The sequence below is a fragment of the Muntiacus reevesi genome, chromosome 13, assembly GCF_963930625.1.
Source record: "Muntiacus reevesi chromosome 13, mMunRee1.1, whole genome shotgun sequence".
NCBI classification, from domain to species: Eukaryota; Metazoa; Chordata; class Mammalia; order Artiodactyla; family Cervidae; genus Muntiacus; species Muntiacus reevesi.
The window spans coordinates 36,963,699-36,980,656 of record NC_089261.1 but is presented as its reverse complement, the minus strand read 5'-3'; the positions used below and the strand labels follow the sequence as shown (position 1 = coordinate 36,980,656).

Genomic DNA, 16,958 nt, shown 5'->3' with positions numbered 1-16,958 from the left:
CCCCAATGTTCATCGCAGCACTGTTTATAATAGCCAGGACATGGAAGCAACCTAGATGTCCATCAGCAGAGGAATGGATAAGGAAGCTATGGTACATATACACAATGGAATATTACTCAGCCATTAAAAAGAATTCATTTGAATCAGTTCTAATGAGATGGATGAAACTGGAGCCCATTATACAGAATGAAGCCAGAAAGATAAAGTCCAATACAGTATACTAATGCATATATATGGAATTTTAAAAGATGGTAAATGATAACCCTATATGCAAAACAGAAAAAGAGACACAGATGTACAGAACAGACTTTGGGACTCTGCGGGAGAAGGCAAGGGTGGGATGTTCTGAGAGAATAGCATTGAAACAAGTATACTATCAAGGGTGAAACAGATCACCAGCCCAGGTTGGATGCATGGGACAAGTGCTCAGGGCTGGTGCGCTGGGAAGACCCAGAGGGATGGGATGGAGAGGGAGGCGGGAGGGGGGATCGGGATGGGAAACACATGTAAATCCATGGCTGATTCATGTCAATGTATGGCAAAAACCACCACAATACTGTAAAGTAATTAGCTTTCAACTAATAAAAATAAATGAAAAAAAAAATTGAAACCCTTGTGCACTCTGGATGGAATATAAAACGGTGCAACCATTATGAAAAACAATATGGCAGCTCTTCAAAAAAATTAAATATAAAATTACCATATGATCCAGCATTTCCACTTCTGGGTATAAAATCAAACATTTGAAAGCAGAGTATTCAAGACATACACTCACACCCATATTCATAGCAGCATTATTTACAATAGTCAAAAGGTTAAGCAACCCATATGTCCATCTACAGATGAACAGATAAACAAAATGTGATATGCATATAATAGAATTATTATTCAGTGATAAAAAGGAAGGACATTCTGACACATGCCTCAACATGGAAAAACTATGAGGACATTATGCTAAGTGAAATTAGCCAGTCACAAAAAGACACATACTGCTATGATTTTACTTATGTGAGGTACCTCGAGTAGTCAAACTCATACAGACAGAAAGTTGAATGAAAATTGCCATGGGCTTGATGGAGGGGAGAATGGAGTAATTTTTAACAAGTACAGAATTTTGATTTTGTGAGATGAATAGTTCTGGATATTGGATTCACAAAAAAATGAATGTACTTAACACTACTGCACGATACACTAAGAATGGATAACTCGGTAAATTTTATGTTTTAAATATATGCATTATAAAAAGTTTATGTTACTTCTATCACATTATTAAATGTTTTCAAGAGGTATTGAAATAAACTAGAGTCAGATTCTTAAATCACTATGTCAAAGTATTAGATTTTCAAAACCTAACGTAACATCATTAATCATACTACCCTTGGAAAAAGACCAAAAAGTTTTCATATGGTTAATGAAAAAATAACATACTTTTAAAAACAACATGTACATAACAAAAAGATACATATGAAAAATAATCTTGATGAGTTCAGAATTTTGAAGAAATTTAAAATGATTTTAAAACATTTTACATTATAAATGGGGAGAAGAATAGAAAAACAAATGTGAGAAGAAATACTCAACACTTATACTTCATATCTTTTCACAAGAAAAAAATCTCAGTCGTCTAGGACAAACACTGCAAAGAAAATGTAGTTCATTATAAGGGGAAAGATGACCTAATTAAATTATTTACAGGCTCTACACCAAGAGAAAACAGAACTGGAACAACAGACTGGTTTCAAATAGGAAAAGGAGTACGTCAAGGCTGTATATTGTCACCCTGCTTATTTAACTTATATGCAGAGTACCTCATGAGAAACGCTGGGCTGGAAGAAGCACAAGCTGGAATCAAGATTGCTGGGAGAGATATCAATAACCTTAGATATGCAGATGACCCTACCCTTATGGCATAAAGTGAAGAACTAAAGAGCCTCCTGATGAAAGTGAAAGAGAAGAGTGAAAAAGCTGGCTTAAAGCACAACATTCAGAAAACTAAGATCATAGCATCCTGTTCCATCACTTCATAGCAAATAGATGGGGAAACAGTGGCTGACTGTTTTTTTCAGTATTTTTTCGGCTCCAAAATCACTGCAGATGGTGATTGAAGCCATGAAATTAAAAGATGCTTACTCCTTAGAAGGAAAGTTATGACCAACCTAGACAGCATATTAAAAAGCAGAGACATTACTTTGTCAACAAAGGTCCGTCTAGTCAAGGCTATGGTTTTTCCAGTGGTCATGTCTGGATATAAGAGTTGGACTATAAAGAAAGCGGAGTGCCAAAGAACTGATGGTTTTTAACTGTGGTGTTGGAGACGACTCTTGAGAGTCCCCTGGACTGCAAGGAGATCCAAAACCAGTCCATCCTAAAGGACATCAGTCCTGGGTGTTCATTGGAAGGACTGATGTTGAAGCTGAAACTCCAATACTTTGACCACCTGATGCGAAGAGCTGACTCATCTGAAAAGACCCTGATGCTGGGAAAGACTGAGGGCAGGAGGAGAAGGGGATGATAGAGGATGAGATGGCTGGATGGCATCACCAACTCAATGGACATGCATTTGGGTAAACTCTGGGAGTTGGTGATGAACAGGGAGGCCTGGTGTGCTGTGGTTCATGGGGTTGTAAAGAGTGGGACATGAATAAGCTGAACTGAAAGAAATTTTAGTCATAATTAATGCATTTGTCATTCTTTGAGAAAACAATGTTGAATATTAAAATTCTATCACTGGAAATGGGAAAATGCTACTTTAATTTTCACAAAAAAGGAAAATATAAATGTTTAGAAACTAAAAATTGTAGCCAAAGGGCAAAAGATTTGCTAGCCCTAGATAAGCGTTTTGAAAACTCTTAGGGAAATGCATTTTTTCATGAGAAACCAATTATATGATTTACAATTATAAATATCCTTTTCTAGTAATTAAATTAGAAATTGGGAAATTCTGTAGATATGTTTTAACTGGATTTCAACAAAGTATTTTAATTCTTTGAGGGTAGAGGATGGGTCTTATTTGAGTCTAGATTCCCAGTATTTATCACAGCCCCTGGAACATGCATGCATGTGTGCGTGCTCAGTCCTGTCCTTCCCTTTGCACCCCCATGGGCAGTATCCCACCAGAATCCTTTGCCCACGGAATTTTCCAGGCAAGAACACTGGAGTGGGTTGCCATTTCCTCCTTCAGGGAATCCTCCTCACCCAGGGATTGAATCCACATTTCCTGCGTCTTGTATATTGGCAGATGGATCCTGGGAAAACTGTCTGAAACACAGCAGATCTTCAAATCACAGATTTAGTGATTTGAATGCATGCGATGGTTGGAAAGAAACAGGGAAAATATTTCTGGGCACATATCTAAGAGGGTTGATAGCTTATAAAATCATCATACATAAGCGATTTTCCATTAATAAATTGCCAATATATGTAAGACAGCAAAATCACATCTAGCTCTAAAAAAATTAATAAATCTGAAATATAGTGAACAGAAATATGAAAATTAACAAAACACTTTCTAAATAGTTATTTAATTCAAACTATGACGAACTATTTTTAAAACAATGAAATAGACACATCAAATTTGAGATATGTCAAATTAGATCACTTTTAATTATTAAATAATGGTTTTAATTAAACAGAAAAATTAAAATATGAAATACAGATTGAACTTAAAGAACAAAATGACCTTAAGGGAAGTATTATGAAAGAAATATTATAATTAACAAGTTATAAACAAAAAAGTCCACTCATAAAATAAAGTGATCATTTGAATTTAAAAAGAATTAGTCAACTGTCACAGTTTAAATCAAATTTAAATGTTTTTCTTTATTGAAGTTGCCTCATTTATAGGGAAAACAAAATGCAATCTAAATGAAATCAAAACCAAAATGAATTAATTAAAAAAAAATCAAAATGAATGAATACTGAAAAAAACTGTTTACCATGCTAACACATATATTCCTCAAATTGATTAATAAGAACCTCTGTTGATTATTTACTCCCTGGAAGGAAAGTTATGACCTACCTAGACAGCATATTAAAAAGCAGAGACATTACTTTGTCAACAAAGGTCCGTCTAGTTAAGGCTATGGTCTTTCCAGTGGTCACATATGGATATGAGAGTTGGACTATAAAGAAAGCGGAGTGCCAAAGAATTGATGCTTTTTAACTCTGGTGTTGGAGAAGACTCTTGAGAGTCCCCTGGACTGCAAGGAGATCCAACCAGTCCATCCTAAAGGACATCAGTCCTGGGTGTTCACTGGAAGGACTGATGTTGAAGCTGAAGCTCCAGTACTTTGGCCACCTGATGCAAAGAGCTGACTCATTTAAAAAGACCCTGATGCTGGGAAAGACTGAGGGCAGGAGGAGAAGGGGATGACAGAGGATGAGATGGTTGGATGGAATCATCAACTCGATGAACATGGGTTTGGATAGACTCCCGGAGTTGGTGATGGACAGGGAAGCCTGGTGTGCTGCGGTTCATGGGGTCGCAAAGAGTTGGACACGACTGAGCGACTGAACTCTTCACCAAGCACTGGTTAAAGGCTTTGCATGTATTTAATGAATTCTAAAATGACAGATATAGGAGGTATCTATCCTTGTCTCCATTTTTCAAGTGATGAAACTAAGGCTTAGAAGGCAAACAACTTATCTGTCCAGGGACAATACTCAACACTGAGCAATCTATATCTGGAGTTGACACTCTCAACCTACTTGCTATGTTACCTTAGGCCCTTATTTTCTCAAGTAATCCTACCATTATCAAATTTAACACAGGCAAACATCACAAAAATTGCATAAAAACCTGTCCATGTTAAATGTATAGTTTAGGAGCATAACAAGAAGCCAATAAATTAAAGAAAAAACTAAGTTTCAGAACTGAAATCCATCAACAATCTGACAAGTTACTAGACAGTTCAGCGACATGTTTATATCTTTGGTGCTAAAATATACAAGAGCATTTTAACTACTATCAAATAACTCAGAGATCAGCAAAAGGAAAGAAATAATTCAAATCCTGATACTTCTATCGTGCAGTTGGAATAACTTCATTACTGTAAATCTTTCAGATGATTCTTTCTGGAAAATGAAGCATTTTACAACACTACTTTATAATAAAAAATATTTACCTGATGCTTCTGAAATTCTTGGTTCAGGTTCATCCAGCTGTAGAAGCTCATCAAGAGCTAATTTTGCTGCATTGGATCTAGACTCCTTTTTGTTTTGTCCCAGTCCAGTCTTGTATTGAATACCATCCACCACAGCACAAAAAGCAAAATATGGTCCCATAACATTACCTTGAAAAATAACTCAGAATAAATGTTGTAATACTTCACAGAATGATCTTGCAAAAGATGTCTGTTACATAGGGAAACATTCCAGTACAACTGTGTAAAACAATCTCAGCTTGCCAGTTTTTCTGTAGGGTCAATACAGGTTGTAAGTACAGCTGAGTGGACCCCTAAACTTGTTCTGAGGAATACTCCGAGCAGGTAGTGTGGCTTCAGATCCAGCATCAACAATAGGGCCAACTTTGCAGTACATTCACACAGAGTGACAGTGTCATGTATGATGCCAGGCAGTTGTAGGCATTCAAATGTCTTATCTAATGATCAATGAAAGTGAAAATGTGGAGCATCTGGCAACATAGCTCCTTTCAAACCTCAACACTGATGAAGTTGAATTTTTCCTGTCCTCTGAGTGCCCTGATATTTTATAAGTTCCGGAACAGAAGGAATTCCTTTGACGAAATCCTATGTTTCTATCAGAGTCACAGAAACAATCCAAATCCATCACAGCCTTAGGGTGCATAGTGGGGATTTACACAGGAAACCAAAACATAAACAATAATAAAAAAGACATTCTGAAGAACGAAACTGTTCAATCATCCAAAGTTCCCAGAAAAAGTATTTTTACACAATTACATTTACCTAGTTTTCATATTTTCCTGATGAAAAATGAAATGAAATCCTCTCCTAATTTTACAGGCCAAAGATTTCTCTGGCCTGTAATATCAAAGTTTTACTTTTTGGTATTCAGACTATAGTCTTCCTAATAGTGTTAATCGCTCAGTCATATCTGACTCTTTGTGACCCCGTGGTCTGCACCAATCAAGGCTCCTCTGTCCACAGAATTCTCTAGACAAGGATACTGGAGTGAGTTGCCATGCCCTTCTCCAGGCAATCTTCCCAACCCAGGGATCAAACCAGGTCTCTGGCCTTGCAGGCATATTCTTTACAGTCTGAGCCACCAGCCAAGTATAGGAGGCCTTTAAGAAACTTAAGTCTCTACTTTGGTTACAAACGGCTAGGTACATTGTCATTCCACATAAGCCTCTTTATTATTGTTTTCTCACATCTTCCATTAACTGTCAGGTTTTTAAAATGTACAACAAGATTTTATAAGCAACTCCAGACTGTATCAGGGTAAACTGCTTTCCTCCCAACATCTATGATCTCAGTTTCCCAAATTTCTTCCTTTAAGATCATCTGAGTTCCAATCCAAAATGAGTAAACCTGGGACTCATATTTTTAACAAGTGGCCCAGATGATTCTTATGTTTGAGATACTATCCATCAAATTTGTTAACAAGTACCCTGTGTCAGAGAGATAAGACTTTAAACTTCACCTTGTTTCTGCTCCAGGTTCTCAAACTTTACCATCATCTAAATCCACACTACCTAGCTGGTTTAAAAATACTGACACTGTGGCTTTTCTATCAAATCTACAGAATTAGGTAATTCAACAGTACTATGCACATAAAATGAACACCATGAACAATCATTGGGTTGTGTTTTTGAGTTTTGCTTAGTTCAATTAAGAGCTGACCAACAGAATAGCAGAAAGTTAACTAATTACACAAAAATTCAGTCTATAGTATTGAAAATATCCCAGTTATCCAACCTACAGTGACAGGACTAGGAAAACTCCACCTTTAATATTAAAACCCTTTTTTGGTCACCTGTTAATGTACTGCTGTTTCACCCAAATCAATGACTAGAAATTTGGCTTCACTATGACAATCTACCACATACAGTAGCTCTGAGACCCCTATTGGTAACAGTATCAGGAATCGAAAATTAAAGAGAGGAAACTACTTGGTAATAAACTACACATGCACACATATGAAGACTTTTAAAGATTGTGCTCCTTTGCTTCATATGCTTTTAGCCTGTCAATGCCTCTTAAGAGCACTTTATTCTCTTATCCCTTCACTTTCCTAAAGTTTTTCCTAATCACTAGTCATAAGGTGAAGAAATCAGAAACTTCTGTCTTTTACTCTTGTAGCTTTCCACAGGTCCAAGGTGGTAACAGATTTTCTGGTGGGCGACAGTTTAAGAGAGAATGGAGAAATTAAGTCACGGGCAAGTCTTCAGAGAGAGAATCAATCACCTAAGTGCTATTTTCCTTCTAACTTTTATATTTCAGATGCTAAATTTGACTATATTTATTGTCAGGCATCATAATCACAGAATACTGATAAAAATAATCAGTCCAAATTTTTAACATCCCTACAAAAGCACGTTTATGCTATAAGGAGCACCTAGTTACACCTGAAAATAATCTACAAGGCTGATGCGATTTCCATTTAACTAGCCATACACAAAAAGTTAAAATTCAGTGATTTAAAAATTTTTGTATGAGTAAATTTAGAGTTTCAAAATGCTAAAGTATGAATATAAACATTTATGAAGCATCCTTGTCAAAACATACTAGTAGTTATCCAACCCCACCATTAGGTGAATAAAGAAAATAATCTAATTTAGTGCCACATATATACTCTGCTTCTAATAGGAAAATATTTTCTAGTATTGTAACAACCAGATACAACTTTGTACTTGCCTGTTGTCACTGTTTCCTTCAGGTCAAGCTGAACCCGCTGCATTTGCGCAAACTGGTGCAAGGCTGATACAGGATTTATCTCTCCACGTTTGTACTTCATTATAAATTCTTTAGGTATTTTTTTCGGAGGAAGGACAGGATTTGAAATAGATGAAAGACCTTTGGAAAGCAATGGTTCTGGAAAATTACCTAAAAATAAATGTTTATGCTTGTCAATTTGGTTAGATTAAAAAGAGTAATAAGACAAGCAAAAGCACTAAACCCTTCCTTAAAATGAAAGACAATTCCACACACACAGTTGCATGTGTTTTTCATCAAAAATGTTCCTACTACTAAAGAAGTGTAACCTATTATGTATATACCTTCTGGAGTACTAAGGCTATTGTGCAAAGTGCTATTATTGTCAAAGCATAAAGTGATATCAAAGAATCATAGGATTTCAGTGATGTCAAGGTCTTCAGAGGCTAAGTCATTTTTACACATGAAGTCACGAGGCCTAGAATGTAGTTAGATTTGGTACCAGAACCTAGACTATGCTTTCGATTCACTATTTTTACCTTTTAAGTTGAATTCAACTGAATTTTTACTGTGTGTGTCCTGGCTTTACACTTAACACTACAATAAGAGATATGTGGAATACAACCCCTTATAAATCCAGTTCTTTTCTGAAAGGCATAAACACAGCCTCACTTCAAAAAGGCAAGACACATTGGAAGTGGTCTTGTGCTCAAGTGGTAAAGAACAATTATGTAAACAGCCAGGGGAAGCATTTCTACTGGGCTGGGAGTAAAATCCAAGTTTCAGTTGGGACATGGCCACAAGTAAATGGATATATAATCTGGAAACAGTGAAACCGGAAGCTCATCAAAACTGACTGGACATCCCAGAATCTTACAGAACTTAAGCATTATTACAAATGTAAAAGAGTTTGTACCCGTCACTTGTGTAACCTTGGATGCCATGTTCGACAGGCTGTAACTTTCCGAGGAATATCCTGTGGGTGTAGTTACCGTCTGGGCTGATGGCTGAACTGGCAAGTTCTTTTTCAGCATTTGGGCAAAGCTAGGGACCCGAGAACTCTGAAACCAGTCATTGTTGCCAGACATTTTCTCACCTACAAATTGTTAAGAAAATTAGCAGAAAATTTAAAAAGTACTACGTAAACTAAAAATACTCTGAAATAAAAACAACCACATTCCCATACATTCCCATACAGGGCCTTCACACACACACACTCCCAAGACAAACGCTCCCGTAATGTCATGACTGCTTTGTGACCAGTTTTACGGTGACAGAACTGTCTCCCAAACCCCTCCCCAAAGCACTTCTACAAGGAGGAAAGGAGGGACGGCGCGTTTTTTGGTGAAAAGCCTTTCTCAGGGGTCAGGGGGAAAAAAAAAAGGAAAAGAAAACAAAAATTTGAGGACCCCCCCGCCCCCCCAGTGGCCACCCGGTTGGCGGCCTCCTGAGCCCCAGCCTAACTCCCACCCACCAGTATTGTCCTTCTTGCCCGGCTGGCTGGACCCCGCTGGCGGGCAGCTCTGACCAAGCCGCAGGCCTGGTCGCAGGCCGGGGGCTCGCCGGCCAGCCGCCGACGACGCTGTTGCTTCTTTCTCCCGGCCTCAACCTCTCACTTCAGACCGCTCGGCCCAAGAGCCACGCCGCCAGAACGGCGTCTTTCAAAAGCCGCCTCGTGGAGTCACCGCAGGACCCGGGCGGCACCCCACGCAGGCCTCATCCAATCACTAACCGTCCTTTCGGACCGTGCTCCGCCCCCGCGCCTGAGCCAGCGCGTGCCTGCCGCGCTCCAAGGCTTGCGACGTCAAGTGACGCAATGACGTTGAGCGTCGAGCATTGCGCATGTTCAAGGCCTTGTGAGGTAGTACAGCCTTTCTGAGAGTACATAGCTGGGCCCATTGGCCTCCTTGTCTGCCAGGAAAGGCAGGTAAGATCACGCAGTTCAGCCCCTTCACTCTCCTGCCTGATGCCCTCCATGCACACCTGCCTGGTACTCCCTCTATCCCGACATAGCACTGGAATCGTGCTTCCTTATCTATTATAGGGGTCGTCCCTGGTGGCTCAGTGGTAAAGAACCCACCTGCAATGTTGGAGACGCAGGTTCGATCCCTGGGTTGGGAAGATGCCCTGAAGAAGGAAATGACAGCCCACACCAGTATTCTTGCAGGGAAAATCCCAGATAGAGAGGAGCCTGGTGGGCTACAGTCCATGGGGCCGCAAAGAGTCGGACATGACTGTGCACTCCTATCTATTACAGGATCCCTGGAGGCAGTCCTCGGGTACCTATGTGTGGGCAGTTCCAAGAAACCTTTTGCTTTGTCCACAGTTATAGTCTCAGACCTGGACTCTTGCGGAAGCCTCACGTGGAGCCAAGTAAGCCACAGTTTCGAAAACTGGTTGGGGCTTGAGAAGCTATGACTGATACATGCATGACACACACAGATTGAGTGTCCTCAGTTATTTGCTCTTGGGAAAGATGAAGGAGCGCTGATGGAGGTGTTGCTGATAGATCACTGAAAATATTTTAAAAAGAATTTTACAAGTATTTAAACAGGCCGTGGCATGTAACCCACCAGGACTTCAAGGGATTGAGGGAGATTGCTATAACAAAATTTAAGTGCTGCTCTACTTGTTTATCTGGGAAAGGTTTCTCAAGGGTTAAATCACATAAAAAGAAAAATAACAGAATTGATGGTATTCTGTCTCATTATAGCAAGAAGTAATATCCATCCACAAATACATGGGCTAATGGGGAGAAAAAAATAGCCTCATATCTCTCATTAAGCAATGCATTTTCAATAGAAGCAACATATTTTTCTTTGGTGGTTATCAGAATGTGTTGACTCTGATGCTTTGATCAAGTGCACGTTAATAATTTTAATAATAACTCAGTCTAGATTTTTTTCTTAATGTTGAGAAACTTTTGCTTACAGGAGTTAGAAAATTAAAATGTTGCCAAGAAGTGTGCTCAGGATGGTGAATAAAGTTTCAAAGTATAAAAATAGATAATTTCATTAGGACCAAATTTGAGTAGGGACATGAAATGGAAATAGAAGCTGAAGAAGTAAAAGGAATGTTTAAAAATTACTTTAAGATACAGCATATATAAATGTTTTATTTTAAAATAGTTTTAGATTTATAGAATTATAAAGATAGAGTGCCTCTATATTCTTCCATCCATTCCCCCTAGTGTTATCATGTTACATAGTGTAGTATATTTATCAAAACTTAAGAAATTAGCATTGGTACAGTACTACCACTAACGGTACTGTATACTTTATTTGGATTTCACCAGGTTTTTAACTAACGTCCAAATTCAATCCAGGATACCATGCCATCACGTCTCCTTAGTCTTCTGCGGTCTGAAATAGTTTTTCAGTCTTCACTTATTTTTCATGATTTGATCCTTTTTCATGATTTTGATATCTTGTGGAATGGCCCTCAGTTTACATTTGTCTGGTGTTTTCTCTTGGCTAGACTAGAATTAAGGATATTTGATAAGATGGAGGTGAAGTGTACATCTTGTGGCATATCAAAGAGTACATGATATCAGCAACTGTTAGTGGTGATGTTAATCTTGATGACTTGGCTAAGGTTGTGTCTGTCTGGTGTCTCCTCTGTGAAGTTACTATTTTCCCTTTTCTGTACTCTGTTAGAAGGCAGCAAAGACACGAGGGGAAGGAAATAGAGATCCGCCTTCTGGAGAGAGGGGTACCACAGAGTTTGTGGTGTGCTCTGCTAAGTTGCTTCAGTCATTTCTGAGTCTTTGTGACCCTATGAACCATATCCAGCCAGGCTCCTCTATCCATGGGATTCTCCAGGCAAGAATACTAGAACGGGTTGCCATGCCCTTCTCCAGGAGATCTTCCTGACCCAGGATCGAACTTGCATCTCTTACATCTCCTACATTGGCAGGCAGGTTCTTTACCACGAGCGCCACCTGGGAAGCCCCACAGAGTTTGTGGACATATGTTAAAACCACCATATTAATAAATATTTTGAGGGAGATAATTTGAGCATATGAAAATATCCTGTTTTGCCCTAAGTGTGATTCAGGAATTTTCACTTTGCCTGAAGCAGTTTTTACTGTGGTATTCTTTTTTAAAATGTTTTGTCAGTTAAATTTCTTCTTTTTTATTAAAATATAATTAACACATTGGAGAAGGAAATGGCAACCCACACCAGTATTCTCGCCTGAAGAATCCCATGGACAGAGGAGCCTGGAGGGCTACAGTCCATGGGGTCATAAAAAGTCAGACACAACTGAGTGACTCACACACAGTTAACACATAACATGAGTTTCATGTGCAAAACATATGTTTTGGTATATGTATATACTGCAGAATGGTCACCACAAGTCTAGTTAACATCACCACATACAGTTATAAATATTTTTTCTTGTGATAAGAACTTTTAAGATCTACTGGGCTTCCCGGTGGCTCAGACGGTAAAGAATCTGCCTGCCATGCAGGAGACCCGAGTTCCATCCCTGGGTTAGGAAGCTCCCTTGGAGAAGGGCATGACAACCACTCCAGTGTTCTTGCCTGGAGAATTCCATGAACAGAGGAGTCTGGCAAGCTACAGTCTACAGGATTTCAAAGAGTCAGATGTGACTGACTGACTAACACACACACACACACATCGTAGCAAATACTGTGTGTGACATGCCCAGGACTTATTTTTTTTATAACAGGAAGTTTGTACCTTTTGACATGCCCACCCCTTGCCTCTGGCAACCACCAGTTTGTTCTTTGTATATGACCTCTTTTTTTAAAAAATTCCACATGTAGGTGAGATCATACAGTGTTTATATTTCTCTGTCTTATTTCACTTAGATAAAACCCTCAAGGTCAATCCATGTTGTCACAAATGATAACATTTTCTTCTTTCTATGGGTGAATAATATTCACTTGTGTGTATATATGTTACATATCTTTATATCACATATCATATATCTTTATTCATTCCTCCATTAAGGGACATTTAGGTTGTTCCATGCTTTGGCTATGGTAACTAATGCTGCAGTAAACGTGAGGGTGCAGATATCTTTTCCAGTTACTGGTTTTATTTCCTTGAGATAAGTAACCAGTGGTGGAAATGGTGAATCATATCATAGTTCTATGTTTAATTTTTTGTGGAACTTCCATACTGTTATCCATTGACACTGAATGGATTTATATTCCCACCAACGGTGTATGAGAGTTTGCTTTTTCTTCACGTTCTCACCGACACTTGTTATTACTTGTCTTTTAGATAATAACCGTTCTATCAGATGTTAATTAGTATCTTATTGTGTTTTGATTTCCTTGATAATTAGTGATGTTGAGCACCTTTTCATGTACCTTTTGGCTATTTGTATACCTTCTTTGGAAAAAAATGTGTATTCAGATCTTCTCTCCATTTTTATTTTTATTTATTTATTTTTTTCAGATCTTCTCTCCATTTTTAAAATCAGATTGTTTGGGTTTTTGGTATTGAGTTTTATAAGCTTTTTGTATATTTTGGATATTAACCCTCATCGGATATACGATTTAAATTTTTTTCTCCATTCCAGAGGTTGCTTTTTCATTTTATTAATGTCTTCCTTTCCTCTGTACAAACTTTTTAGTATGACTTGTTTATTATAGTCCCACTTGTTTATTTTTGCCTTTTACCTATGTTTCTATTAGGAATTTTAGGCTTTTGTCTTATATTCAAGCCTTTAATCCATTTTGAGTTTATTTTTGTGTATGGTGTGAGATAGTCATCTTGTTTCATTTTCTTGCATGGGTTGTCCAGTTTTATTGGAGAGACTAATCATTGTATAATCTTGGCTTATTTGTCATAAATTAATTGACCATATATGCATGAGTTTATTTCTGTGCTCTCTGCTCTGTTCCATTGATCCATGCATCTGTTTTGTGCCAGTGCGATACTGTTTTGACTACCATAGTTTATAGTATAAAGTCAGGAAGTGTGATGCCTCTGGCTTTGTTCTTTCTCAAGATTGCCTTGACTATTTGGGATGTTTTGTTGTTGTACACAAATTTTAGTATTGCTTGCTGTCTTTGAAAAATGCCGTTGGAAATTTGAGAGGGAGTGCATGGAATCTTGTTGGTTGCTTTGAGTAATATGGCCATATTAACAACATTAATTTTTCCAATCCATGAGACTGGACTATTTCCACACAAATATTTATTTGTGTCATTTTCAGTTTCTTCCATCAGTGTCTTATAGTTTTCAGTGTATACATTTTTCAACTTCTTAGTTTCTTCCTAGGTAATTTATTCTTTGATCCAATTTTAAATGGGATTGTTTTCTTAATTTCTCTTCCTGATAATTCTTTATTAGTGTATATGAATGCACCAGATGTTTGTATACTGATTTTATATCCAGCAGCTTGTGGGTTTTGTGGATGCAAGCCCTATTGGCTTTCATTGCTAGATGTTTTGGGAGTTCGTTATCTCAGATGTGGGTCTTGAAATTGCCAGATGTGGGGTTCAGACCCTTTGCTCCTCAGGGTAAGCTCGGAATCATGAGTTTCCTATGGACTGTGGGTCACCACACTATAGGTGGAATTTTCAGCAAGATTGTGTCTCATTTGCTCCTACCTGTGTTGATTCGGGGTTTTTTGGATTGCCCATTGCGTAGGAGTCTCTCAGCTATAGTTTTGTGGTTTCTTTCATAGGAAATTTTTCTATATGTAGCTGTACATTTGGTGTGTCTGTGGGAGGAGGTAAGTTCAGGATCTTCCTACTTCACTATCTTGAACCAGAATTTCTACTGTGGGGTTCTAATGGTAATTTTCTATTTCTCTCATTTCTTTCATATTTGTTATTTGAAGTTCATTTTAAGAAAAAATTCTTCCCCTTACATGCTAGTGTGGGGCCACTGATATTTATTATTTGAGTATACACCAATACTGTTATTTTGTTGCTCAAACTATTCCAGCACTTGGACCTCTTTCATTGTAGTCTCCTGTACCCTTTTGACATCTTCCTATTTTTAAAAAGTATTTACTTATTTTCTGGAACTATAAGATGCTTCTATTTTCCATCCCTTAGACTTAAAATTGGCCTTTTTTCCAGGAACTCCTGGTTATTTTTATTGGATAATGATAGTGATAAACATCTTAGAGCTAGTTGTACTTGTTGTTTTATAAGTTTCATTGATTCCAAAGCATCATTGCTTCTATGCTTGCACAGAGAACAGCACGTTAAGTTTAGCATGTGAATACTGTAGAGATGCAATATGATGTTTTGGGCCCCATTTTTTACGTGAATAAAATTTTGACACAGCTGAAGATTGATAAATTTTAGGTGAGATTTACCTCACTGAGGCTCTGGGACAGATAATCCACATAATTTGCATTATTTTCAGTGAATTACACAGAAAAAAGTTTAAGTAATTTAGTTTTTAAGGCATTTCAGGGTAACTTAAATGATCTTTTATTTCAAAACTATATGAGTGTTGCTATATGATTTTATTAAACTGCCTTAGATTTAATATTAAGTAAGTATTACTATTTATATATATATTTTATTTATATGTATAGTAAGAAATGATTGCTGGTGTGTAAGTGAAAATACACCATGTTTTAAATCCTTGCTTTCACATTTCTGACATACTGATATAAAGTTAACTAAACATCAGATGGCCAAAATATACTGTGTGATTTAAAGGACATTTTGGGAACTGTTAAACTATAGTACTTTGATCCTTCATACTTGACATGACTCTCTTATTATTTGACAAGGAAAACTATGGGAATTGGGTGGGATAGTGAATTCCCCATCTCATACTCGACACCATCATTAACCAAGTTGTACAAGCTGAACATCCAGGAGCAAGGCCGTAGTGTAAGGTTGTGAATGAGGACACCAAGCCAGGAGGCAAGTGGGGCTGAAGTCCGCCTTCACTTTGCTAACCAAGCTGTATGGCCTTGGGTTGGGTCTTCTTTGGCCTAAAGAACAAATGTTATTTCTAACTTCTTATCTAATTAACATGATTTCTTTGGCTATCCCCAGGAACTATCACTGACTTCTTTCCTTGAGACTCCTCTGAGTCTCGGTTTATTTGCAAAATAAGTAGGTTATCATCTACTTCATACAGTTGTTGGGAGGAATCCATTAATTGGTAGATAAAAACAGTTTAGCACTATACCTGTTACCCAGTAAATGCTTGGTATTATTTTGTCTCATATATGAATAAGCACTGAAATTTTAAAGGTAACTTTTAAATGTTTGTCACAGAATTTAACACATAAAACTCCAAGACCGAAGTTAAATAGGTGGTAGAACCCTCATTTCAGTTGGTCATACGGTGGTTGCATATTTCTTGTACCACGCATCCCATGTCTGTTGCCTTCAGTTAGTGTTTCAGATGATTGGGGCTCCTTATTCAGTGGAATAATCTGTCAGGAACTATGGGGGATTTGTGGTTTTACTCTACAGTACTTGAAAACTTTAAAGTTAGCCTGCCCCAATTTCATGGATGTTGGCAGAACACATGAGACTCATGAGTCAGTGATAAAGAACTTTTTTTTCACAGTGTGGGTATCAGCATGTCTGAATGTTTCTCCTTGTCCCCAAGACCCATGGGAGCAGCATGTGTAGGTCCAGATGAATGCTACACACACAGTGAGGTGGTGTTACAAGAGAACTTAAAAGTTAAAATAGAATTATGAATAGTTAATTCATATTGAAAGTGAAAGCCTCTCAGTCGTGTCAGCTCTTTGAGACCCCATGACTATACAGTCCATGGACTTCTTCAGGCCAGAATACTGGAGTGGGTAGCCTTTCCCTTCTCCAGGGATCTTCCCAACCCAGGTATTGAACCCAGGTCTCCTGCATTGCAAACGGATTCTTTACCAGCTGAGCCACAAGGGAAGCCCAAGAATACTGGAGTGGGTAGCCTATCCTTTCTCTAGAGAATCTTCCCAATCCAGGAATCAAACTGTGGTCTCCTGCATTGTAGGCGAATTCTTTACCAACTGCTGGACCAGCCGGGAGATTTCAGCGAGCAACACGACGCGTTCCTTTAGGCTAAGAAATAAAGACACAGGACAGATGGGGTCGAGAGGATCGCTGCAGTCAACAATGCTCCTTTATTTCTCTAAGCTTCATT

At 38.1% G+C, this 16,958-nt stretch overlaps 1 protein-coding gene across 2 annotated transcripts in view; it reads right to left on the bottom strand.

The window, feature by feature from the left end:
- ADAD1 (adenosine deaminase domain containing 1) overlaps positions 1 to 8,941 on the bottom strand; it is a 47,559-nt gene extending 38,618 nt beyond the window's left edge. For both annotated transcript variants that reach the window (XM_065904736.1, XM_065904738.1), the window contains exons 1-3: positions 8,770 to 8,941; positions 7,836 to 8,024; positions 5,124 to 5,291 (exon numbers count right to left, since the gene is read on the bottom strand). In XM_065904736.1, the coding sequence (XP_065760808.1) occupies positions 5,124 to 5,291; positions 7,836 to 8,024; positions 8,770 to 8,941 (529 nt within the window). The remainder of the gene's footprint in view (positions 1 to 5,123; positions 5,292 to 7,835; positions 8,025 to 8,769) is intronic.
- Between the last annotated feature and the right edge of the window lie 8,017 nt (positions 8,942 to 16,958).